The 24338-nt window shown below is 37.5% G+C and overlaps 4 protein-coding genes across 5 annotated transcripts; 3 read left to right on the top strand and 1 right to left on the bottom strand.

The window, feature by feature from the left end:
• The first annotated feature begins 1782 nt into the window (after positions 1–1782).
• On the top strand, positions 1783–2863 carry LOC109161358 (zinc finger protein ZAT6-like). Its single transcript, XM_019309722.1, has one exon. It carries the CDS (start codon positions 1895–1897, stop codon positions 2678–2680), a length of 786 nt encoding a protein of 261 aa, XP_019165267.1. The 5' UTR covers positions 1783–1894; the 3' UTR covers positions 2681–2863.
• An 8186-nt stretch (positions 2864–11049) lies between these two features.
• LOC109161361 (LOB domain-containing protein 38-like) lies at positions 11050–12100 on the top strand. Its single transcript, XM_019309724.1, has 2 exons — positions 11050–11468; positions 11553–12100. The coding sequence occupies exons 1-2, from the start codon at positions 11285–11287 to the stop codon at positions 11936–11938; spliced, it is 570 nt and encodes a 189-aa protein (XP_019165269.1). The 5' UTR covers positions 11050–11284; the 3' UTR covers positions 11939–12100.
• Positions 12101–13125: 1025 nt separating this feature from the next.
• LOC109161353 (QWRF motif-containing protein 2-like) lies at positions 13126–16711 on the bottom strand. 2 transcript variants are annotated; one of them, XM_019309711.1, is made up of 6 exons: positions 15118–16711; positions 14921–15040; positions 14518–14634; positions 14347–14436; positions 13766–13873; positions 13126–13666 (listed from the first exon to the last, which is right to left on the bottom strand). In XM_019309711.1, exons 1-6 carry the CDS (start codon positions 16444–16446, stop codon positions 13607–13609), a joined length of 1824 nt encoding a protein of 607 aa, XP_019165256.1. In that variant the 5' UTR covers positions 16447–16711; the 3' UTR covers positions 13126–13606. The 2 variants fall into 2 exon arrangements, with proteins under 2 accessions (XP_019165256.1, XP_019165257.1); XM_019309712.1 differs by lacking the exons at positions 13126–13666; positions 13766–13873; positions 14347–14436 and having other exon boundaries at positions 14614–14696; positions 14884–15040.
• A 6632-nt stretch (positions 16712–23343) lies between these two features.
• Positions 23344–24253, top strand: LOC109161362 (histone deacetylase 6). Its single transcript, XM_019309725.1, has 3 exons — positions 23344–23587; positions 23679–23804; positions 23888–24253. Exons 1-3 carry the CDS (start codon positions 23424–23426, stop codon positions 24039–24041), a joined length of 444 nt encoding a protein of 147 aa, XP_019165270.1. The 5' UTR covers positions 23344–23423; the 3' UTR covers positions 24042–24253.
• Positions 24254–24338: the final 85 nt, after the last annotated feature.

Here is a 24338-nt window from a genome sequence, read left to right as displayed (position 1 = left end):
TCGTGGTTATAATTTGTTGGAGAAGAAAAATAAATGAAATATTTATTTTAAGGGTAAATATGTCCATTTAATATATCAGGGGGAAAACTGCCACTTAAATAATTTAGGGGAAAAAAGTGCTATAAGTATATAACAAAGGGGGAAAAAGTGCCATTTTCCCTATATATTATTTTTAAAATTAATATTTAAATTTTTAGTTTTTAAAATTATAAAATTACACTAATTTAAGATTTTTATTAAGAGTTAACCAGGGATGAAGACTATTTTCAATTTTAGTTCGGGAATGGAGACAGAGACGAGACTGAGTTGGAGTTTCAGAGGTGGATAGTATACTCCCCGCCCTGTCCCGTCCCGCGTTGGTATCCCTAATTGACCCACTCTCCATAACAACACGATTAAAACCAATCGGGGAAGAACTATTAAAACTAAACAATTACTTAGTAAGTAATTTCCAAAACTCACTCTTGCATCACAAGATTTGTTTTGAGGGCGTAGTAAAAAGAAAAAAAAATATAAATATTTACAGGGCATTTGGTTGGAGAGATTTTAAATTCTCTTTCCACTTAATTCCCACCTAATTTTAAAGACCATTAAATTCCGTAGTTTGGTTGGAGGGAATTGCATTGCAATGCAATTTCCCCATTTTCATGGAATTAAAATCCCATGTCCCCCCTGGTATTTTAATTCCTAAGAAAAAAAGATAGTGATGAGTCAAAATTACCCCTTCCTTTTTTAACCTAAAATTAATGTCTAACAACAATAATGGACATTTTTGACTTTATACTACTTATTCCCTTTCAATTCCCATGTATACCAAACATTGGAATTGAAATTTCCAGTAATTTTATTCCTGTCAACCAAACACTGGAATTTAAATTCTCACTTTATTCTCAGTAATCGACTCCCATAAAATTACAATTCCTTCCCACATAATTCCCTCCCTCCAACCAAACGCCCTGTTAATTCGGAGAGATTAAGAATGGTAATTGCAATCTTAATTACCAAACAATGAATAGGAAAGAAAAAGGGCAGTCAGTAAATTCCTAAACCTTATACGCCCTGTAATAATCTTCATTAACTAATCTCGTACTTATCCTGTTGTAATTTATTTATTTATTAGTATATGGTAGATATACTTTAAAAAAAAAGAAGATATACTTAAAAATTGTAATAACGATATTTTATTGTAAATTGGGAAATTTAAAATTTGTGGAAAAGTACAAATTAGACCAAAAAATAGTTCTTGAATTTTACTAACTTTCCCACAAGGTGAAATTCTCTATCTCAGGGCTACACCCTAACCCGTCAAAATAATAAAAATGTAAATCACGATAATTTAATGAATTTAAGTGAGAAAAGTAGTATCTAACGTCTACAAAAAATTTATTATGATAGGTATAATTATCGTACTGTTAAGACTCGATCCTGAGTTCACAATCTATCGCTCAAAAATTTGACCTTTTCCTACCACTACCATAACTGTTGTTTAGTTTGGACCGACTTTCACTTCCACCAACCTGCAAACGTGTGATCACACTCAACTCCTGCCTTTACGTATATATCTCAAAAAATACGTAATGATTTTTGATTGTTGTTATTAAAAAATATGGTGTATTTGTTTGAATTATTATTAATAAAAAAAAATAAAAGAATTCCTAATCCTGATGGGAGTATAATATTGGTATATGTATTTAGGTATAGCCTGTACAACTCCACCACCGCCTTTCCATACGCAACTTCCAACCTCTTCTGCCCTTACCTGTCTGTATATATTCTTGTCTTCAGTCCTTCACTCTCACTCAAACTCCCTTTCCTCTCTTGCTTTAGTCTCTTTCTCTCTCTCTCTCTCTCTCTCTCTTGAGTTGTTTTCTAGCGTTACTTTCCGAATTGTGGGATGGCCTTGGAGGCTCTGAAAGCGGCGGCAGCGGTGGCGCCGAAGATGCCGCCGCCGCCGCTTGGGGAGGTTGATTTTCACAGTTTCAAGAAGAGGCGGTCGTCTAAGCGCCCCCGCACTGAGAGCCCGCAGCCGTCGCAAAGTGAAGAGGAGTATCTGGCGATGTGTCTTGTTATGCTTGCTAGGGGGGAGGAGCCGCGGAGGAGGATCGTGGCTGAGGAGGCCGCCGGGGAAGCGGAGAAGGAAAGTGAGGAGGCTACTCCGCATCCTCCGCCGCCGTCGCCGCCGAAGTCGGTGCAAGAAACCGTTCAAGAATACAAGTGTAGCGTGTGCGACAAGGCGTTCGCATCTTATCAAGCACTTGGTGGGCACAAAGCCAGCCACCGTAAATACGCCACCGCCGCCGCCGCGGAAGACAACCACCCCTCCACGTCAACCTCCGTCACGGCGGCGGGTGCTCTGATCCCCAGCGGCAAGCCCCACGAGTGCTCCATCTGCCACAAATCCTTCCCGACAGGCCAGGCTCTGGGCGGCCACAAGCGCCGCCACTACGAAGGCAAACTGGGCGGCGGCGGCAGCCGCAGCGGCACATCCTCCGATGGCGCCGTTATCTCGAGCCGCACACCCCTGGAATTCGACCTCAACGAGCTCCCACCCTCACCGGAGCTAGACCTTCGCCTGAGCATCGACTGCGGCCAGCCAAGTCAACCAACTACCGGCGACCATGAAGTAGAAAGTCCGATGCCGGCAAAGAAACCGCGCTTATCCTTCCCAGAAACCGCCTAATTCAATTTCAAAATATTATTATAGTTACCAAATTCTTCATGTACAGAGAGTTAGAGTAGGCCATTGATTTTAGCTCTTCTCTCTTTGTTATTACCATGCATTAATTCATTCATTGAATTGGATATTTCTTATTGGTTTGGTTAATCGGGTAATTACTTATAATTCCATTTTAATCAATCAATCCTCTAATGTTCCTTCTAATTACGTGTTTAATTTAATTCGTGGCCGTGATACATGCGATTCGGTAGTTGCCCATGTGCTATGTATGTATATGCCCCATTGCACGTTCTGTTCATTACAATCATTAGTTCATTACTAAGATTAGCATTACACTTAGTTGTCAATTTGTTTTCTATTTCAGCCCGTAACTAATTTTCTCTAATTATCATCCTTCCATAATTTCAATTAATTGAAAGATATATGCTTAATTGAAAGATATATGCTCGTATGGGCAGTTTAATTGGTCACAGAGGTGAAACTTAAGAACAATAATTCGAAATTAAGTCAACTAATAAACATCAGAATTTTGTGATTATTAAGTCTTCTGTCTAACTAACTTGACGAAGAGTGGTTATGGTTTTTATTTTAATTTTAATTTTTTTTTTTATAACCGTAGGGTGTTGGTGAAAATTAAGATTATATTCGAAGGGAATTTTGGTGTACCACTATACGCGGCGGAGAAATTCCTTGACTTTTCATTATTTTAATTTTTTTTTAGTGAATAAATTTGATTAGGAACTGTTAGTGGAAGCAAAATCCTAAGAATTAATTAATTAATTAATTAATTAATTATGGTGGTTGTTTGTCAAACGAGAGAAAGCGTATGAACGGGGACCAGGCTAAGTCGTGTGGATCTGGAAGTCACGAGTCGCAGGAACAACGCGGCGGCTGCGATCGACGGCCACGTACGAGACCACGCTAGCTAGCTATTTTACTTTTCTAAGTTTCCGACGACCTATGACGGCGGCGGCGGCGGTTCATTGCTTGGGGATAAAGTAAGCTGAAAATTAGGGAGTTAATTACGTTTTAATTAGCCAGGCATTGCTTGCTTATTTAGCACCATAGAAGCAAGCAAGGGATAGCACCTACCTAGCTTCCCGGGTTTTTGTGCTTTACGTGCTTTAACAGTTTAAGGTTATGTCTTTGGGAATGTGATGCACGCTTGCACGCACATACAACGTGGAAAAAGAAAATGAAAATAATAAATCTTATTTTTGGAATAGGGCTAGTAATTACAAGATTATGGCTCTGTTTGGCAGAGCTTATTTAGGAACTTATAGCTTACATTTATCAGCTTATCAAAAAACTAATTTTACCAAACACTTTCAATCATAACAGCTAGCTTAACAGCTCTTCAGTTTTCAGTTTCGAGCTTATAGTTTTTTAGCTTTCAGCTCTTAGCTTATAGTTTTTCAGCTCTTAGCTTATAGCTTTTCAGCTCCTAGCTTATAACTTTTCAGCTAGGTTTGCCAAACAGAGCATATAAGTTTGATTTACAGTGAGAGTGATCTATTGATTTTATAAGCTAACTTTTTTGGTTTGAAACACTCAGCTACAAATTTCCAGTTAGCTTTCTCAGTTTGAACTAGTTTCACACACACATTATTTGTTTTCTTTTCTTGAATTTTCATTTCTCTACATTTAAAAAAAAAAATTGGATTAGTAAATGAACCCAAATCTTACAAAATCTGAGGACAGAGCTGTATTGAGAAGAGGCCTGATTACCAACCAACACTATGGTTCCAGTGAAATTTTCAAAGATACCAGCTGGGCATTAACTTCATTTATTTTCATTAATCAATGATTACTACGTGTATTAGTGTGAAGAAGAGCAGTATCTACTTGAGAGATTGGTAGGTGGAATTTTTCAACTGCCACGGATAGTAAGTGAAACCACTCTATTGATAACTGATAACCATTTGCTAACAGACAGACACAGCATTCTAGTTTCATAGGCTTTAGACCAAACTTGTTTGACTCTACACAACAAAACTTGTACTCACCATTACTTCCCACTTTACTCTACAAAACACCATCAGTTGGTTACTAAGACTGCTGCATATATGCTTGTCTTGTTCCAAGAATTCCATTACTGGTTGGGACTTTGTGGTGTTGGTCAACATCCCCCCTTTCTTTTTTGTTAGGAATGGATTTCTTGTGAAAATGGGTGCAGTGTCTTTTGGTTATGATACCCGATATCGGTTATCCCCTCTGGGTTCAGCTTAAGTCGTGTCCATAGTGACTACAAAAGTTGATCGGGTAAGGCTTGACCCAGAGCTATTCAGTATGATAGTCAGTTCTCTGACCTTACAGTTGCATTGGCAGCTCACTTGTCAATTGTTTCGAGCTGTTGAGTTGAATGAGTGCTATATTTGGAAGGATCAAAACTTTCTCAGTCACACACATTTTATTGACATTCTCTTTGCCATAAGTCACGTGACCATCAATTCTCTAACCTTGCGGTTGCATTGGCAGCCCAACTGCCAATTGTTGAGTTGGATAAGTGTAATATTCGAGAAGATCATAACTTTTCCAGTCACATTTTTATTGATATTCTCGCTCTTGCCCGCAATCTACCACTTAAGAACTAACCACTGAGTTGTCCGTGCGGGCATTCTCTCCATAGTTTCACTATCACTTAAGCTGCCACACTCCTGCAATACTTCCTACTTCTGTCATCACCAAAACACAACTCATCAACTGACTTATCTACCACCTGATTCTTTGTCAGTCCCTCCTCCTAGTAGCTTTCATCACTCTCAACAACACCAAAACTTTTGACACCCCATTTTAATTTCCAAATGCACTGCCATGTTCATCAGGAATGTTTGGCCGGTGAAAATTAAGTAATACTCCTAGCAAAATGGCACTGCAAGCTAAGAAACAACCTTTGCTGAAATGCCAACATTCTCAGCACAATAACAACTGATTTACAAGTCATTTGCAGTACAGGGAGGGTTTAATTTAGACTTCATCAAATGATAATTCATATAGAGTAATGGGTCAAGTTCAGCTAGGAATATGGGGGTTCTCACTTTCACTTTTGTCTGTGACAACAAATGAGAAAAGGGAAACTCTGGTGCCAAAAAGTTACAATCTTCAATCTTGATTCCACCTTTGGTTGCCATCCACTAAGGCATATACATAATTCTCTGTCCAAAGAGAAGTTGCCATTCTGATAAGGTATAAACACCATTTTGGTTCATTTCAGTGAAACTAATGACCTCCCTGCAGAAGCTATTAAATTTGGAAGTTGGGAAATGCTATGTTTGGTAATGTTTCTGGTCGACCCGGTGCAAATAGGGATCACTCTGATGTTTCCCTGCAGAAACACCATTTTGGTTCATCTATTTGATGTTTCAAAGTCTGCAACAACTAACTAATACAAACACAATAACAATAATGTCAAAAGGCTCCTTAATTAGGCCAATCAGGTCCAAATAAGGATCAGTCTAAGTATAATACGTTTGTACGGGGTTAAAGTGACTCCTATAATTAGGGGTTACTTAGGATATACCTCGTTGTGTAATAAAAAGAAATAATAATGTCAAAATGCTGCCGGATTTTGTCTGGAATCTGGTCAGTGAAAGGCTTAGATTCGTCGGAAATTCTTCGGTCTGTCAATAGAAGCAAAATCCACACCTTTAAGAAGGCAAAGGCATTCAGTTTTGTTCAAGTTCTATCAGCTGTCTGATATGCATATACATGTAAACAAATCTCCTACAAATGCATAGTGAATTTCTAGCTCAAAGATGGTATTGAGGATACCAATTTCTTGCCGACAACATAGACCAACATAATATGTTTCTATGTACCATCCATTAAGTCTAGACAGACTAGACACATTATTAATATATGATCTAAAATTGAAACTTAAGATCATAAAGATAACATTTCTTATTCGAATACTTGAAAATTTTAAATGTCAACTCAATCACATGAATGTTGATTGATGGATACTTACTAGGGCGGCGGCTTTGGTTAGTTAGCTGGAGGACGTAGTTTGTCTACTAGATATTAGAAGGACATCTAAATAGGCGCTTTAAAGATAGAAGATCCATTTTCATATTCACCCCATAATTTCATTTTTCGATCTGGATCTAAGTATATATCTCACGTTTTAAGAAATAAGTCCAAACTTGATTTAGGAAAGTTTCCTAAGTTAAAATAATTGTAAACATTTTCCTTTCTTCTTCTCCCAACATTTTTCTTTATTTTCTTTGAATTAACTATTTTCTTTGAATTAACTGCCTATGTATAAATATTCTCATAAGTACATTGTAAGGAGTTTGATTATTATTTTCTGACAATAAAATTGTTTCTAAGCTATTTTCATATTATTTACAGTAGTATTAGTCTGCCAACCAAATAGCTAGTAGCTGTAAAATCAACATTAATAAAAATAGATATCATGTTTTGATACAACATATATATTTCTTGGTGGGATATTATTACTGGCTTCTTAGATTGGCTCCATAAGCGTGTCAAACACCACTTGTCTCTCTAATCCATGGAGGGACAATCTTAAAAAAAGAAAAAGAAAAAAGAAAAAAAAGAAGTGGATAGTGTTATAGTTTAACTAAGGTGACGAAGGGGCCAAATTGTCCATTTAAAAATTTTCCCCAGACTAGCTCAGCTTACTCCGGTGGTCCCATCCCCATATAATGGAAAACAAGATTATAATACACAATAATAACTCGGATAAAATTTAAGATATTTATCAACATGTATAGTCGATTTGTGAATCGGGTACAAATTTTTTAGTCAATTTGAGCCAAGTACGTGAGTCCAGGTACTACGACAATGGAGTAGGCACCTTAGAACAACCCTAATAGGAAGTTCATTCATAACTTTTGAAACAATAAGATCTCCTTTGTTAAGTTTTTAACAAATGGGAGTGGTGAATTTTGAAATTTTTTTTCTCCTGCAAGAAAAAAAAGTTGTCAGCAAGCTGTGCCTGGGCTGCACATTTGCACCCAGTCGGGCACATTTAGAGCCTGTAATTTTATTTTTTATTTTTTGAATTTTGCTGACATTTGGTTGCTTCTTTTTTAACCCCCTTCCCTCATTTTCTCTTTCCTAATCACATATACAAAAACTCTCCAAAAACCACACCAAAACCCTTACTATTGAGGATGCCCTTATGAGATAGAGGACCTTTTGGCTCAGGACACGACAAGCGTGTCAACCAAAGAAATGAACTATAATCATACAGAAAATTTGAAAAGAAGCCCAAAAAATATATGCATCTATTAAATTTTGGAAGCCTAATTCAGTGGCAAGAGAAACTTTCAGTCAGTATTCAAAAGTATACACTAAGTCCTTTTTTGGATGACAACAGAAAACCTGCAATCAATACTCTAGGATTTATTCAAATAGTCCATAAATTACATGTGAGAGGTGAACCATATTTAAAAAAAAAAAAAATTATATACCACATATTTAACTATTTTTTTAACATTTAAGTATGAAAATTAAACCGTATTCTATCCACCCTATCATTCTTTTTGGGTCAAAATTCAATTCTTTCATGGCTTGGAATCCCATCCTCATAGTTTACAGGTAACAAAAATTCCAATGTGGTCCACATAGGAATGAAGATAGATGCCACGTACTAGGCTCAATATCTGCAACTCCAATGAATCTTTGTTTGTCTGCCTCTTGTAACCCTCTATACTTTGGAAGTTACGATTTAATTACTCTAAGCTCTATCATAAGTAATCCGATAATATTAATAATTAATTAAAGTTGTGGTTGTTAATTAACCAGGCTTGCCCACACTACCTAGTCAGCTTTGGCCTTGTCTTACCACCTAATCCAATGAATTTGGTGCCTTGCTTTTAAAGACAAACGCAAGTAATTAAGATTGTCATTAACCTTTGGAGTGTTTGATTAGTTTATTGTAAACGCAGATAGGAATGACCTAATAATTCTTAACAGGATAACATGTTCTAAGTACTCCAAAGTGAGTTTTTGTATTAATAATATCAAACTTTATGATCATATTTTATCGCATGTCCAATGCAAAATAATAATAATAATAATAATAATAATAATAATAATAATAATAATAATAATAATAATAATAATAATTTGACAAATGAAAAGTGGTTAAAAACCTAAGTCGATCAGGTACGTTTGTAGTGATAATAATTTCTCATTGACTCTGTAGAGATTCCCAATCTCTTCTCTAATTGAGATGGGGACCAAAATTTGAAAAATAGGGATGAAAATACCCTTTCCCGCCTCGTCCAGGTACATTAAATTTAAAATTATATGTGTGTGTGTGAAGAATTAAATACTTAAGTATTAGACTAATATTTGAATTTGATAGTTTAAATTAAAATTTTAATATTTAGCACAAAATATATTTTCTAACTAGATTCAGTCATGGGCTCATGGGGTTTGCAATTTATTAATAACTAATCATAGATTGATGACATTATTCCCATGCAATAATTGATCCTTAAACCTTATTAGATAGAGGATCATGTCAGCCATCTTGGAAATACATTACCTCTTTCAAGTTAATTCATTAATTAAATATTGAAATAAATTGTAAATATAAATGGGATATATATAAATAATTAAAGCAAGGTGGAAGTGGGGGATAGGCTTTTGTGTATAAGATGATAGTGAGGGATGAGTCATAGACCTCGAAGAGAAAGCATATATATACAAGAACAACAATAATATATAGATGGAGAAGGAATCTTACCTAAATGTTGCTACAAAATTATATTGCATCATATCTTTACATGCTCTTCAAAAGGCATTTATGGCATTAAGGTTGGAGATGATAATGATGAGTACATATCATGCTAGCTAGCTAAGGGTGCCCCTTTTCATCAATTATATGCATTTCACAACTATTCCTAGGTAAAATGAAATGTGGATTAATAATGTTCCAATTTCTTTTGATGGTAGAAAAAATATAACATATTTTTTTTCCCTATTAAACATATCTTGATCGAGTTATTCACCGCTTGTTACATGGTAGATACATACTTTAATTATATATATATATATATATATATATATATATATATATATATATATATAAAAGAAAGAAAGAATGTATATTTTTTAATAGTTAAAATATGATAAATTTTAACCCGATAGTGTGGTTGACAAATGACAAGTAGATTGCTAATGCACTTACAAGGCTCGTAGTTCATTCACTAGCTAAGAGTCAAACTTTGCTAAATCAATCTAGTCGAATCCAAATTAGTCTCATAATCCAAATTTGTTGGGTGATAAGGAAAACCCACAATCACTACTCGACGGTATATATTGAGTAAACTTAGTTTTGTAATCCTAGTCGATAAAAGATCAGAAGAAAGTAGACGAGTTTATCTATGATTGGTTGTCTGGTTCAAACTAAAAAGGTCAATAGGCTGTTTGCGAATTTTTTTTTTAAGAAACAGTTTACTTGTGATTTTTTACTAGCACAAAGTAAACTTCAAATAAAACAAACATTCAAACGGTTGTAAGATTTCTCATAAATCAAAGTTTGGATTTTTGTTTTTTCTCTCTCAACGTGATAGAATATGAATCATGAAGTTTGAGGTTGCGTGTTGTGCACCCTGTAAACCTGTTAGGGCTCATCCGATTATGTTGGTACCTACTAATCTCTTTAATTCATGGATCAAATCTATTGATATAATATGAATCTGGGAAGTGCATACATCTCATTTAAGCTGAAAATGGTCCTGTTTGATAAATGACCGTTAGTTGATAACATTATCTGATCGTAGAAATGTGTTTGGTAAATTAGCTGTTAGCTGATAGCTGTTTGATATAATTTCTTTTCACTTGTTTGCCATATGTATTGAAATACGGTTAACCTGCACCACTCGAATGTACTTAGCTGTCAAAATAAGTGTTATTCAGTTCAAAAAATTTGTCTCTTGATGAATATGATGGATTCTATGAACACATTGATATTATTATAAATTAGTGGTGGCACATATGAATCCTGCAATCTCGATTAAACAATTAAACAATTGCGATTTACATGGAATGAATGGACTTTCATGGGGTGCAAGCCATATAAAATGGTTGTTGTGAATATTATCTCAAAATTAAACTTTAATAAGATCAAAGGTTCCATCCTTAACATTAGGTATAGAGCATCCTTAGATCACATGCAACAAAAAATTAAAACTTATCGGAAGAACAAAATGAAAATAGATTCCTCAACAACAACAAAAGTCAAAGGTAGAAGGGAAGCAGTCTCCCTTCCACCCAACCCATTCGCGGAGACACGGAGCCGCTCGCACTCACCCAATTACTTTGGAACCCACCTTACCACTACCCAATATTATTCATTTTCACTTGTCACTTGTCACTTGTCACACTCATCCCTGCCACCCAAACCCTAAACCACGCCCATGGTCACCCATTAACTCTGGTTATTCAATTCTCCACATCCCAACCTCACTTTCTCGCTCTATATATCTCCCCCATCCCTCCCCTTTTCCTCTCCTAAGATAAGATCAATACTGGGTTTTAATTTTCTTCTTCACCTCCGCCTTCTCTGTTTGAGGTTTCATATTTTTTTAAGGTTGCCGGAGTTAGTTGGGATCGTTACTGGTGCCGCCGATGAGTTGCAACGGCTGCCGGATTCTTAGAAAAGGGTGCAACGATAATTGCATACTTCGACAGAGTCTCCAAGGGATCGAAACCCCGCAGGCGCAAGCTAATGCCACTGTTTTCGTCGCCAAATTCTTCGGCCGTGCCGGCCTCATGTCTTTCCTTTCCTCCGTTCCCGAATCCCAGAGACCAGGTAACTTCAATTTCCCCGAACTGGGAACCCAAACAAAACGGTCGATTTCTGGTATTTATGTGATCTTTTATTAAACTTTTGCAGCGTTGTTCCAATCCTTGCTTCTAGAAGCGTGTGGAAGAACTGTGAACCCGGTTCACGGCGCCGTGGGGCTACTATGGACCGGAAACTGGCACGTTTGCCAGGCGGCCGTGGAGGCGGTGCTGCGGGGAGGAACGCCGCGGCCGTTGCCGGAGTACACAATCCCGACGCCTTCGCAGGAATCCGACGAGGTGGCAGGCGATCTGGATCTAGGCCTGACGACGGCTGCGAGGATGACCGGCGGCGGGAGGGGCTACCGGCGCGTTGAGAAGAGGAGGGCGGACACGCCGTCGGAGGAGTCGGAAACCTCAACCTTGGAAAGCGGTTTTGTGTATCATCTAAGTTCACACCAATCTTCTGAAACTAATCTTCTCAGACTCTTTTTCTGAAAGCTAAACCAGTTTTCCGAGAAACCTTGGAACTATACTGTAGTTTCTTTGTCCCACTTCTTTTTCTTTTCGTGGACTTTAAGAAAAGTGCCTTAAAAAATGTTCTCTCAGATCATTTTACCTCTCAATTAAATGTAAGCTTTTCTTTGACATTAATTTTTGTTACCTCAAATAATTTGGTATCCCACATCTCCAACCAATTCATTAGTACCCAATTACATAATCTATAATTTTTTATTTACAGAGAAACTCATTCAAAATGCTCTGAATGATGATCTAATTGTTCATAGCTCACTCATTTACTACCTAAATCAATATAAATTATGTATAACATGGCCATTCACCGTTGGTGGGTTGGGGTGATTTAGAGATTGTTGAGTTTAAAATGTTGACCAAGTTAGGGGGGGCAAGCAGAATCCCAATAAAAATCAACATAGTATTTGGCAAATATCACACTCCCAACAATTCGTTTCTTCGTTCGAGGCACGCCACACATTGGGCTGTGTTACGGCGTTGTCTGCTGTCTCCCGGTCGGCCAATTCTTGGCCCATTCACTGCTTTTCTTATTGGGCTTTCACCTACCCAACTTCCAACAAGTTTTTATGACTTCTTGGCTTCTTTGAATCCCCAACCCAAACGTTCCCGTTCCGGCCCGATAGAGTATTTAGAAGAAGATTACCAACTGAATTACAGAGGCTAGACATTTGCTTACTGCACACAAGAAGTCCCCTACACTGTCGCTGGTGAGATTCGATCCCGGATCATTCTTCCCAAACTTCACCCTTATGACTAGTTGAGCTGTCCATGCGAGCTTCTTGACTTCTTTTTTGCTCACACTTTAGGGTGACTCAGCGATTTATTAGATGAGAAGATTATTCTTACTCAAAATCTATCATTCAGAAATTAATTGAGGTACTCATTACATTTTATGACTTCTAGTCTAGTTGAGCTCGGGGTTTAAATAGTTATAGTTACTAGAGTTTAATACTCGAACTTAGTTCTATTAGTTCGAAATATATAGTTCACGAACAGTTTGACAAGTAACAAGCTGAAATTTTTTTAAATTCAATAAGTTTTGACCAAGTGATTCGTGAATGGCTTGTAGGGTTTGCACCCTACTCCGAGATTCCAACATATTAAAAGAGAAAAGGAAAAAAAAAAAAAAAAAAAAAAAAAAAAAAAAAGCATGACCTTAATCCGAAACAAACAACTGAAATGCTGCTGCCAAGTGATTTTACAATATGATGTTTCACCATGAAAATCTGCACAACTGAAAAGCACTTGCAGAGAAAAAACACACAAGCCACTTTCAACACCAAACCACCACCACTAGGTGAAATTAAGAAAACCAAAAAAAAAAAAAAAATCAAAAGAAAAACCTAACTAAAATTTTACATTGTCATATATACACACATCAGCTTTTCTAACTTTTTACTACACAATCAAAGAAAAAAGATTAGTATGAATACAGATATCAGTGAGACAGGAAAACACTTGCTCAATATTCAGATGAATTCATGCAGGGGAGTTGTGTTCCAAAAAATGGCAATGCAAAGCCAAAAGCGGCACTTGGTTGCTTCCAAACTCCACCTCCATCGAGGACGAAAGGTTTGATGAGTGTTAGAATTTGTCCAAAAAAGACCATCTCTTCTACACAGGTCGGTTTTGTCAGGATGTTGATATATGGTTATGTTGTAATACGTGTGTTCTCAAACTACAATCCTTAACCTGTAGTGTTCGATAAGTAAGAACAGAGGAAATTCATTAAAGTGAAGTGAGCAGAAAAGATGGAAAAGGATAGACTGACAGAGGGTCGGGTGTATTCACCTGCATTATGGCTAGCATAGACAAGAGATCTTTGCATTCTTCAAGCAAAGCTCGCTCCTTTGTTGATGTTTTAGTAAGTTCAGTCACCGATGAATTTGCTTCCTCCACCTGAAAATGTGACTAAATTTAATGTGCCTATGAGAGAAAGAAGGGATAGGTCTTGATGTTGCACGCCACCACTATGTGTGGTATTTTTCTTTATCTTTTTTTTTTTTTTTGAGTACTACTGACTCTGTTACTATGTAGTATCTGTTCATAACTACTTTCTCAACCTACTAAAGGGATAGCCACTTCGTGTCACTAGACCACAAGGTCATTGGCTTTCTTTATCTTTATTCATTCCATTTTCATATTTGCTCGTTCTTTTGTTGTTTTTTTTTCCATCTAACCAAACCTATACATCAAGAATTGACATCCGGAGGATGTGCCAATACACATTCTACTCTAACTCGAGACTAAAACTATGGCATCTATACTCGACATCTTTAGCAAATGCAAAAACATATATCAAGGGAAGCCAATAGATTAATTTCCGATAAGTCAAGGGGAAAGGAGTGTTGAAGTTAGAAAATTTAGATTACCTTTGCTGAAAGTGAACAGATCGAGGATCCCATTGCCTTCATCACGTCAACTGCTGAACCAATAGCCTCCTTCAAGCTCTGGGCATCAGCCTGTTAAAATCAAGAACATTATTGTATTTCACCAAACAGCATTTCACCAATATGGATAAAGGGAACAAAGTAGGCACTTACAATTGCTCCGGCAACAACTGGAAGTCGAAGGGTGTTAGACTTCAAAGATTCAATTGCACCTAGTACAGATACAGAGTGTTCTTTATCCAATAAAGCCCAATCTTCTAAATACGAAATCTGCACAAGAAAGTAATAACTCAAGTTAACAAAAACAGTTGACCGGGCTGAAGCCATTCAAATTTGTTTAATGATAGCAAGAAACGCAGGCTAAAGTGAAAATAACAGAACTGATTGGCAATAGTCTACATAGCAGAAACAAACAAAAGTAAGATACAAATGAAGAATGTTTTCAGTTCTTAATTCATTTAATTATTTGCAGTGAGAACTAAAAAATCACAGGAAGAATACCATTGCATAAAGGCAAAAAGAAGAATCTATGTGGAAATTAGAAAAGAAAGCGTACTTGTCCCTTCAGAATGGATGCGAGCTTCAATTTTTGCCTCAGCAATTGCAACCTGTGTCTTCTTTTAGTGACTGTATCTCGCAGGTCCGAGATTTTTATCCACGAATTCCATAGATCTTTCTGCACAAAGTAAAACGATTTAGTTTATCCACTACACTTTCGAGATCGAGCATAGAGTAAAAGCATACTATCTTTACCTCTGCGGTGTGAGTCTGCACATTCAAAGCGGTTTCAGTCCTAGCATTAATGAATCGCCATTGCAAATGTCGATTATAAAGAAGCCTCAAGAGGTGTGCATCCACGATCCGGTTCTCCCCGACCTTCCCCCTCCGAACGTCCACAGCAAAGCTAAGAACCGAAGGGGCCTCGTGGAAGCTACTAGCAATGGTGCTAACAGCATTTCTCACACGAGATGGACTGAGCATTATTCCCCGGGAGGGAGATGATCCTAGTGGCGTCATTACTTTGCTCGGAGATGCGGGCCGAATGGCTCCACGAATAGGCGATGACACGGGAACATCACTCGGGTACTTTCTCAGCCTCGGCTGCCCAACCAATTTCGATCCAGAATCCTGCAACCTCCTCAACCTACTATTAGTTTCTTGCCAAAATCGAGCTGAAACGATCCCACAAGGCGGCGTTTGGCCGTGAAACGCCGCCCCGCCACATTCTTGCACTCCTGAAGTACTACCAGAAGAAACACTGTCTGTATCAGATAATGTAAGATCAGAGGGCACAGATAACTCAGTATTATTCACTAAGCTCTCATCTAAACCCTGATTTGCAGCTGAGAAAGATTTGGCATTCCCCAAATCAAGGCTCAATCTACTATCAACTGAAAGGATAACATTCCGAGATCCAACAACCTTGCTCGTTTCACGGCAATCTAAACTCCTTGACAAATGATTTCCTTGCCGGGACCTCGCCGGCCACCGCTGCTGATCGGAGGGTTTAGAATTCTCGAATTGATCTCCTACTCCTCTTACCGGAGTACCAGTCCTCCTCCTCTCCGGCGTGCTCTTCCTTATACTGCTCAAATTAGGCGACGGCGGAGCCAATTTTGTCTTACTAATTGGTAGGGAAAAAGCCTCCCCTTGAAATGAAACCGATAAGCTCCGAGTAGAAGTGACCAGGAGCTTGGTAGCGGCGGAAACTTCACTCCCATTGCCGACATTCAAGTCGAGATCAGGCTTTAGCGGCCTGGAGACTCCGGAGCGGCGCCGATCCACCGAAACGGACCTTCTGGGCCCGGAAGACGGCGGCGCGTTCGACGAAGGGGTGGAGTTTCTCGAGACTAACGGGGACGGGAATCTTCTAGAGATTGAAGAGGGAGTGGAAGGAGAAGGCGTCATGTACCTAGAAGCGACTACTCTAGCTTTGGGACGTCTGTTATTACTGTTACATCCATTGTTGTCCTTCTCCGACGGCAACAATGGCGGCCTTCTCTGCTCATTCTGCGCCTCATCTCGCGAGCTGATTTTCGTGTTGTGCGTTGAAGCTGCTCCCGAAATAGCAGCCACCATCATCACAAAACCTCACAAAAACACGCCCTAATAACTACAATTCGCTTCCCACATTGTAATTCTCCCCAGAAAAACCCAACATTCTCTCTGCTTTTGTGTACTTGTTCTCAAGATTCTTGAAATTTGTCAAGTGAAAATGTGGAGTTTTTCCCGGGAACCAGAGAAGAAGAGGCGCCCCTGACCCTGAGAGTGAAAGAGAGTTTGTTTGTTCATGAAGAGAAGAAGGGTAAGATTTGGGGACACACAGTTCCTGCATCCTCTAAGAACTTTGGACAGACGTTATGCTAATTGCTAACCAAATCACAAATTTTTCCATTAATTATTTCTTAATCATCATTTTTACTTAGCTCTTTTGCAATGAATTTTAAAATAATAATAATAATAATTTTGCCAGTTAAACACTGCAAACAGTGACTGAAGCTAGTTGATGATGCTCACCTAACTTCACTTCAAACCCCTATACTCAAACAACTTTCTAAAAATAAAGATTTTAACTATACTCTGTATCCAACTCGGGTCCGCCAGAACATTTGGGAGAATGTAAATTACGATAAGAGATAGGACATAATCTCCAGGCCTGATAGAGCATTTGGATGATGTAAACTAGAGTGACTCAATCGTTCAACAGACAGGGCCAAATGCTGGTGGGTACAAGGAATCTGTCACTTTGGACATAATTCTTCAATGGCTCAGCAGACAGGGCCAAATGTCTCTGGGTACAAGGAATCTGTCACTTTGAACATAATCCCAACACTACCGCCATTGTCGAGATTCAAAATTTGGTATCTTTTTTCAAATACTGACTACTGAACTATTGAGCTAAGCTCGTGAGGGTAAAGTTAAATTATGTGTCACGACATTAGTAGTACAAGATCTTACTCCGTAGATACCATTATGTTTACCAGCTTTGACAGGACAGTGGGCATTAGACATGCTTTGAAATCATTGCTGCAATTGTTGGGAGAAGCAGACAAGAAAGGGAAGTACAGAAATGTAAACATTCTACTTTTGGATTTAGGTTAATTACAAGGTTAAATTAAAGCATGTTACAATATAATGGTGAACAGATAGATTCAAATGGTCAAACCCATGAAGATTCCATGCCTATTAAGCTACTAATATAGGTCAGTTATAAATTTTTCTCTCAATTTCAATTCAACTCTCCCTGCAAGACTAATGCCCAGTTCTTGGGCAATTCAACAACATTTTTTTATATGGCTGCTAGTTTAACTAATTCTATCTACCCACTTTGAGCTGCCAAACCAACTCTTTTAAAAAATAAAAATAAAAATTGAGACCATCCAACAATTATATATTATTGTCTAAATTTCCGAGGGTTAAAGATATAATTTTAGGACAGTTAATTAATTAGTAAACGGATTGCTAATTTAACTATAGGATTCGAAGAGTCATGAACTAAATCTGATTTGTGGGTGTAATATATTTTAAAATTAAAATATAATGTGTTGGGAGAAGTTGATACACAAAGTAAGTAGAGAATAGGTTGATCTATATGCTGACCTCTCAAGTTGAGTGTGAATAACCTATATTGGTTCAAGAAGGCTCAAAGGTCCTTTTCTATAATCATAATTTCTTTCCCTTGAGTAGTAGTAAATTAGTAATAATGAAAGCATAAAATACATTATACTACACATACCTCTATTGAAAATGAAAATACAATTTAATTGCATTCATGTAGAGTACCTGACAAGAGAATATCACATTATACCAGTCGGTATCACCTCATCAGACAATTTTTTTGAGCGTATTTAATTAACTTGTAACATGAATATAATTTGTATTTCGATCTACCCGCTTTGGCTTGCCCCGTCCCGCCAGCTTGTATTAACAGAGACGTAAGAAATTTGGAAGAATTAAAACGTAGGGTGAAGTAAATTTAGGGTTTGAAAAGCTAGATAGGGGAAGAATTTTGTAGGGGCATGAGATCACAAAATAAAGCTAGGGTTCAACTTCTCTACTGTTGAAGAAAGCTGCACTTATAAGGACAACCTTAGCAGCTTGCCTTGTAAAATTGGCAAGCTTTTCCTAAGACAATACCTATGTTATTATCATAATCCAACCTGTCTTTTTGTATTATTACTGCTTTTTTAGAAATTAATGATCTAATTTTGTGATTAATTTATATTATATGTCTAGATATAGGATGAACCATCCCACTCATCACCGTCTCTTCACCCCTATGCTTCCCTTGCTTTTAACGCAAGTTTATTAGTCCATATGTTCAATTGTTTCTTCCTCTTGCATCTTCTCTTTGTGCTCTTCGCCACTCCCTTTATGGGATAAATAACTGTTAGTTGATAGCTGTTAGATCTTTTTCCCTCAAAAGGTTGAATCCCCAATTTCAACAGTTTCATACTTCCACCTGATAGAACATTTGGAAAAATGTGGGGCCAAATGCTGGTCCGCTGCCGAAATTTAAACTTTGATCTTTGCTGTCAAATATTGTCTACTGAACCAGTGAGCTAAACCTGTGCGCCGCGATTAGATCTTTCAAGATGGATGGACACTATTTGTTCACACTTCTCAAATTCTTATTTGAATAAGATTTTATATATATGTGGTCCAATTGAAAGGGCATATATATGCAGATAGAAGTAGTCTATAGTGGCATTGGGTTTAATTTTAATTTATTGTGAAAAATTGAATGTGTAAGGAGGTGTGGGGAAGCTCTTCAATTCCACCATCATATATATCCATCCTTCCTTTCTTCAATAAGCATTATAGCAACCCGTGAGTCGTGAACGCCATTCATTGTTTTTATTACGGATCTGATGCACCAACAGAAGTTGGTGAAATATATATCCACTTATGTATATATATACACACTCTCTACAACTTGCCCATACACTTGTGGCATCATTAATTACATCTACGTATTGAGTAATGTTAATAGTCTGTTTTGAATGTCGAGTGATGATAATATTATGCTTCGTTAGTAATTGTAGTGTGCAATTAGGATCTTATCAACGAAAGCAGTATATTTAATTTGTCCAATTAAAAAAAAAAAAAATTGTGATACTTGAAGTATATGTTTCAATTTACTCCACCAAAACGTATTATAGGGTAAGGGCATGTGAGGATTCTCGGAGTTGAGGTACAAACCTTTGTTTCAAAGTACAGGTCCCTAGTAACATGTGGGCAACTAGCCAAGTTTATAGGGATAGTAGGTTTGATAACCAATAGGATTCTAAGTTTGATTTTTCGTGAGAGCTATCTATTGGTCTTATTGGTTTGAACTGATCAACTATATTTCTATATATATGGACAACCCTCATTACTTCCTTTGCCACCTAGGACCATAAGGCAAGCCTCCGCAGAATGCAACTTCGGGTAAATAAGATTCACGGCGTATTTTACTGACAGGCATAATGTCCGAGTTCAAAATCTTACTGAATGGAGAGTATAAATTTGTCTGATTGTGAACACAAGTGCACAAACATTTTAAGAAATTTAACACCGTTAAACATATCTTGTGATTCAGTTTTCCCTAACCAGAACTCTCAAATTTAGGACACAAATTAACTTTTGTATATATAGCCAAAGTAAAGTTGAAAAACAAGAAGAAAAAAAAAAAAAAAAGACTTTTGCTCATATACAGAGGCAAACAAGAGCCCATATGATTGTTGTTTTGGATGAATGTGACAAATGTTTTTGGGACATACAAACATGGCAGTGCACGTGTTTCGGTCACTGAACGTCTCTGTTAACACAGGGTGTCTGCCTATCTACATGCATGCATGTCAAACATATATAACCTTAATTAACATTAAACTCAGACTTAAGTCGAAAGTATGTATATTTGTTGGATGGGTTTTCTCATATTTTACAGTGGGTGGTGGTGTTGGATGGGTCTCTTTGTTAATACTACTAATTAAAAGCTGTGGCGATCTGATTAATCCATCACGTTTTTGCACTTTTAGAAGAAAATGATGATGGTGGATTGATTGAAAAGTCACTCAACATTAGAAGTAATGTAGCAATTTGTCAAACAAAAGGTATATTATATATAGTTTTAGTTAACCCAATTCCAAAGTCTACACTACCCATACTTAGCTTCTTCTTTCCACTTGGTACATGTTCACGAGGAAAATGTGACCATTTTTAAAATTTTATATACCCAAAGTTCATTATTTAGAATTATTATTGAACCATGTAGTTGCTTTAGTTTTTTTTCTTGGTTTTTGTGGGGTCCAATATGAGATGGAGGATATAGAAGAAGGTGAGAAAGTGCATTTTGATCTCCTGCAAGTTGTTTTTGTGGGCCCCCAGGAGAGATAAAAATCGGAGGAAATGCACAATTCATGCACGTCGCGCACAACAGCACTCAGTCAGGTGCACGCACCGACTAAGGCATTAGGCGTTGTAGATGCTCTAATATCCAGTACCCCAACTTTTGTGACACTCGGAGAAGCTAAGATTTAATGATGCCAATGTATTAGTTTTAGTGGTTTAAGTCAATTAGGGGTGACTTTATATAATAAGGGTACGATAAACCATCAAGGAACAATGGATACCCCACACATCAAGTAGAATTAGTGAGTTGTGTAATAGGTGACCATTTAGGGACACTTGACCCAGCCAGGCAGCCACTGGCACCCGACGATTTCTTACTCTATCCAATTTTGGGGTCAATTCCCCCTTCGTACTACCAAAAGAAATGAGATTCAACTAAAAGCATTATGTATTAATAGTACACTTAGAGCCAATGGTTCTATGTGACAAGTGTTAACTTTTAGGTTAAAAGGAGTACTATATAAGGAGTATTATTTAAATTTATAGTCAACCATCAACAAAAGAGGCTATCAAACTTGTAATTAAGGATTGCTTAGATGCAAAGAAATCTAAGGTACAATGAGTTTGGACAACTAACAAGGTGGTTGTAGTGAGATTAATTTGCATCAATCAATTAACTTTGATTCCACTTATTATTTGTTAATTGGAGATTTTCCAAGGGATGTTGTCAATCAAGATAGGTTGAGAGATTAGTTAGAACAAATGGTGTCGGCCCGATGATCCATTTTAACAAATATTCTAGTAATAATTGAGTTTAAACATAACGATCTCTCAAGGAACGACATTATCACTTAACTAACAAGAATAATGACTTCAATTTAGTTCAATTGTCTTCTTCTCGTCACACACAAAATGCCATTTGTATCAGACCATTCAGACCTCTATTTAACAGCCATTTTATCAAGGCTATTATGCAGGAGAAGGCTCTGAAAGATCTGCAGATTGCAGTGCAGCCAATTCCAAACACAAACAAGAGATAAACATGGGATCTGTCTAAAGAAGTTCAAAAATGGCAATCAAGAATTTAAAAGATGGGAGAAAACATATCACAAAGTTCAACAATCTTTAAACAAGATAACAGCTAGTTTGATAATATGGAAAAACAAAACCATTAAATATCAGATATTATAATCTGTTCTTAAGGCAACTACATATTGATCAAATATCAAATTGTTCTTGTTCTTGATTGCAAGGGTCTCTGGATTCTTCAGCGGTACTGCAAAGACAATTGAAGAAAAAGTTCAGTACCTCTAGACATGAGAACCATGGCATTTTAACAATAAGCAAGTATTTAATACACAGAATTTGAGAAAAGAACTAGGTTACACCCCAAGATAAAGTGATAGGACAGTATGAAATTGCAACTTGTAATTATATCTCCATACATGAGACACTCATAAGTCATTTCAATACCTTGATGAATCCGATTTCCTTGGCGTTGCTTCGGAAGCACTGTCTGCAGCACATAAGCCCATACTTTCTGATAATTCCATGAGAATTACCACAGACACGGCTGCCAAGTAACAGGTAAACTAATTAATAAATGAAGTAGCAGACATATACATTGAATTATGCATAACATGGAGACAAGATATTAGGGGTGTTTGGTAAATAACTATTACCTGTTAGCTAATTGGGTTAGTGGATTTGACTAGTTGATAAGATTAGCTAATTGTATAAAAGTGTTTGGTAAAAGTGTTCAAAATGACTTTCTTAAAAATAATCAAAAAAAGCTACTTCGAGGAGCTTTTTGAAATTTAGCTTTGGAGCAAAAATTGTTACAAAAAGCTTATTAATCAAACACCCATATTGACTAAAATGCTAAATATATTACCAAACAAGGTCATAGACCCTCAAAACCAAATCACCAAAGCAAGACATTAACAATACAAACAGGTAATAGAAGAATCCATTAATGGAGAAAGACACGGCATCATTATCATTTGAATGGTAAGGTTGACTAATAACTCTTCGGATTTGGATTGAAATAGTACAAACATTAGAACAGGCATTCAACAAACATTAAAACCCAATTAAAGCTCGAAAGTTGGTTCTTAAACAATCATAAGACAGGCAAGCATGGATCACAACATGGTCAAAAGACGATTTAAATCAAGCAACTCAGCTCAGTATATTTCAATTAAACGAACAATGAATTCCGAAATCACAATATATAAAGCTTTACTGGATAAACTAGAATCCATATGCGAAAAACTACTACTAGGAAAAGCAGACTGGAAACAAATACTAAGCAGCTCAAATTGGTTCTGAGAAATAAAAGCAGAAAAGGAACAAGGAAGATACCATGCGCGCGAGCCGGGCCCGTAGTTCTTGGGGTGAGCGTTCCAGATGTTAGAGTGTCCCATTGTTCTCTCTTCCTCGTTGAGGCTTCGACCACAGAGCAGCTGCGAGAAAACCCTAACGCTTAAGAATCTGGGGAGGTTTGATCCAGGTTTAAGTCATGTATATATATACCCGCAAAAACCCTAATTTGCTGGGCTCTCAGCGGGCTTCAGCGTATTAGGCCCATTAGAGATTTGGGCTTCTTCCTGACAGGCCCAATTATTAATTGGGCTACACTCTTGAACGTGAAGCGGCGGGTACCGGAATAAAGGGCGGTCACAAATAATCACAATTCAGAACGGCCGGCGAAGAAGAACGCTGAAATGGCTTCATCGTCGTCTTCAATTCCGGTCATCCACGAAAACGGAGAACTGCCTCTAGACGGGTCGGAATCGGGTTGGGTGGAGGTTCGAACTCACTGTGATCATCTCGCTTCGTTATCGTCGGATCTGGCACACATTCCCACCCTCAACACTCCCTGCAACAAGTCCGTCTTTCCTTCCACCAAACCCTAAAACCTCTGGCTGTTGATTTCCCCAATCTTCTTCTTCAATTAATCCAATCGAATTTCATTACAGGTGCCAACATCCGAGCGAGAACTGGCTATGCTTGAGCTGCAAGGAAGTTCTGTGCGGCCGATTCGTGAACAAACACATGCTGGAACACTATCAACAAGTTGATCACTCTATAGCGCTTAGCTTCAGGTACTTATTTTCCATTTCTCTCGGATTTCCTTTCGTATTTCTTCGCTTTGAATCTGCTTCTGCGCATGTATATTTGGATGCAGTGATTTATCAGTGTGGTGTTTTTCCTGCGATGGGTACTTGGATGAACAAGCCATTCCGGCTTTGCGCATTGTTCATCAAACTGCGTATTTGCTGAAATTCGGTGAAGCTCCTCCTCAGCTCCCCAGCGAGTATTTGCAGCTGGAAAATAACTGAGTCTGAAACTTCCATCTCCGGGAACTAGGTCCCTTCCTTTCTATCATGATTGTAAAGCGCAGCTGTTTCTTTTACCTGATTTCTCGACATTAATTCCTTCTATCACTTAAGTTCTCGAATTCATGTGATTTTGATATTGAACTGGTGATTGTAGAAACGTCTGCCGAAAATGTACTGAATCTGCCTTCAATTTGGGGATTGTGATTACATAATAAACTGTGATTACATAATAAACTTCTTTAATTCCCTCTATCACTTAAGTTCTCGAATTCTTGTGATTTTGATATTGAACTGGTG

Source organism: Ipomoea nil, unplaced genomic scaffold (assembly GCF_001879475.1).
Source record: "Ipomoea nil cultivar Tokyo-kokei standard unplaced genomic scaffold, Asagao_1.1 scaffold2922, whole genome shotgun sequence".
Lineage (NCBI taxonomy): Eukaryota > Viridiplantae > Streptophyta > Magnoliopsida > Solanales > Convolvulaceae > Ipomoea > Ipomoea nil.
The sequence above is the reverse complement of the archived record's forward strand: the minus strand, read 5'-3'. Positions and strand labels throughout refer to the sequence as shown.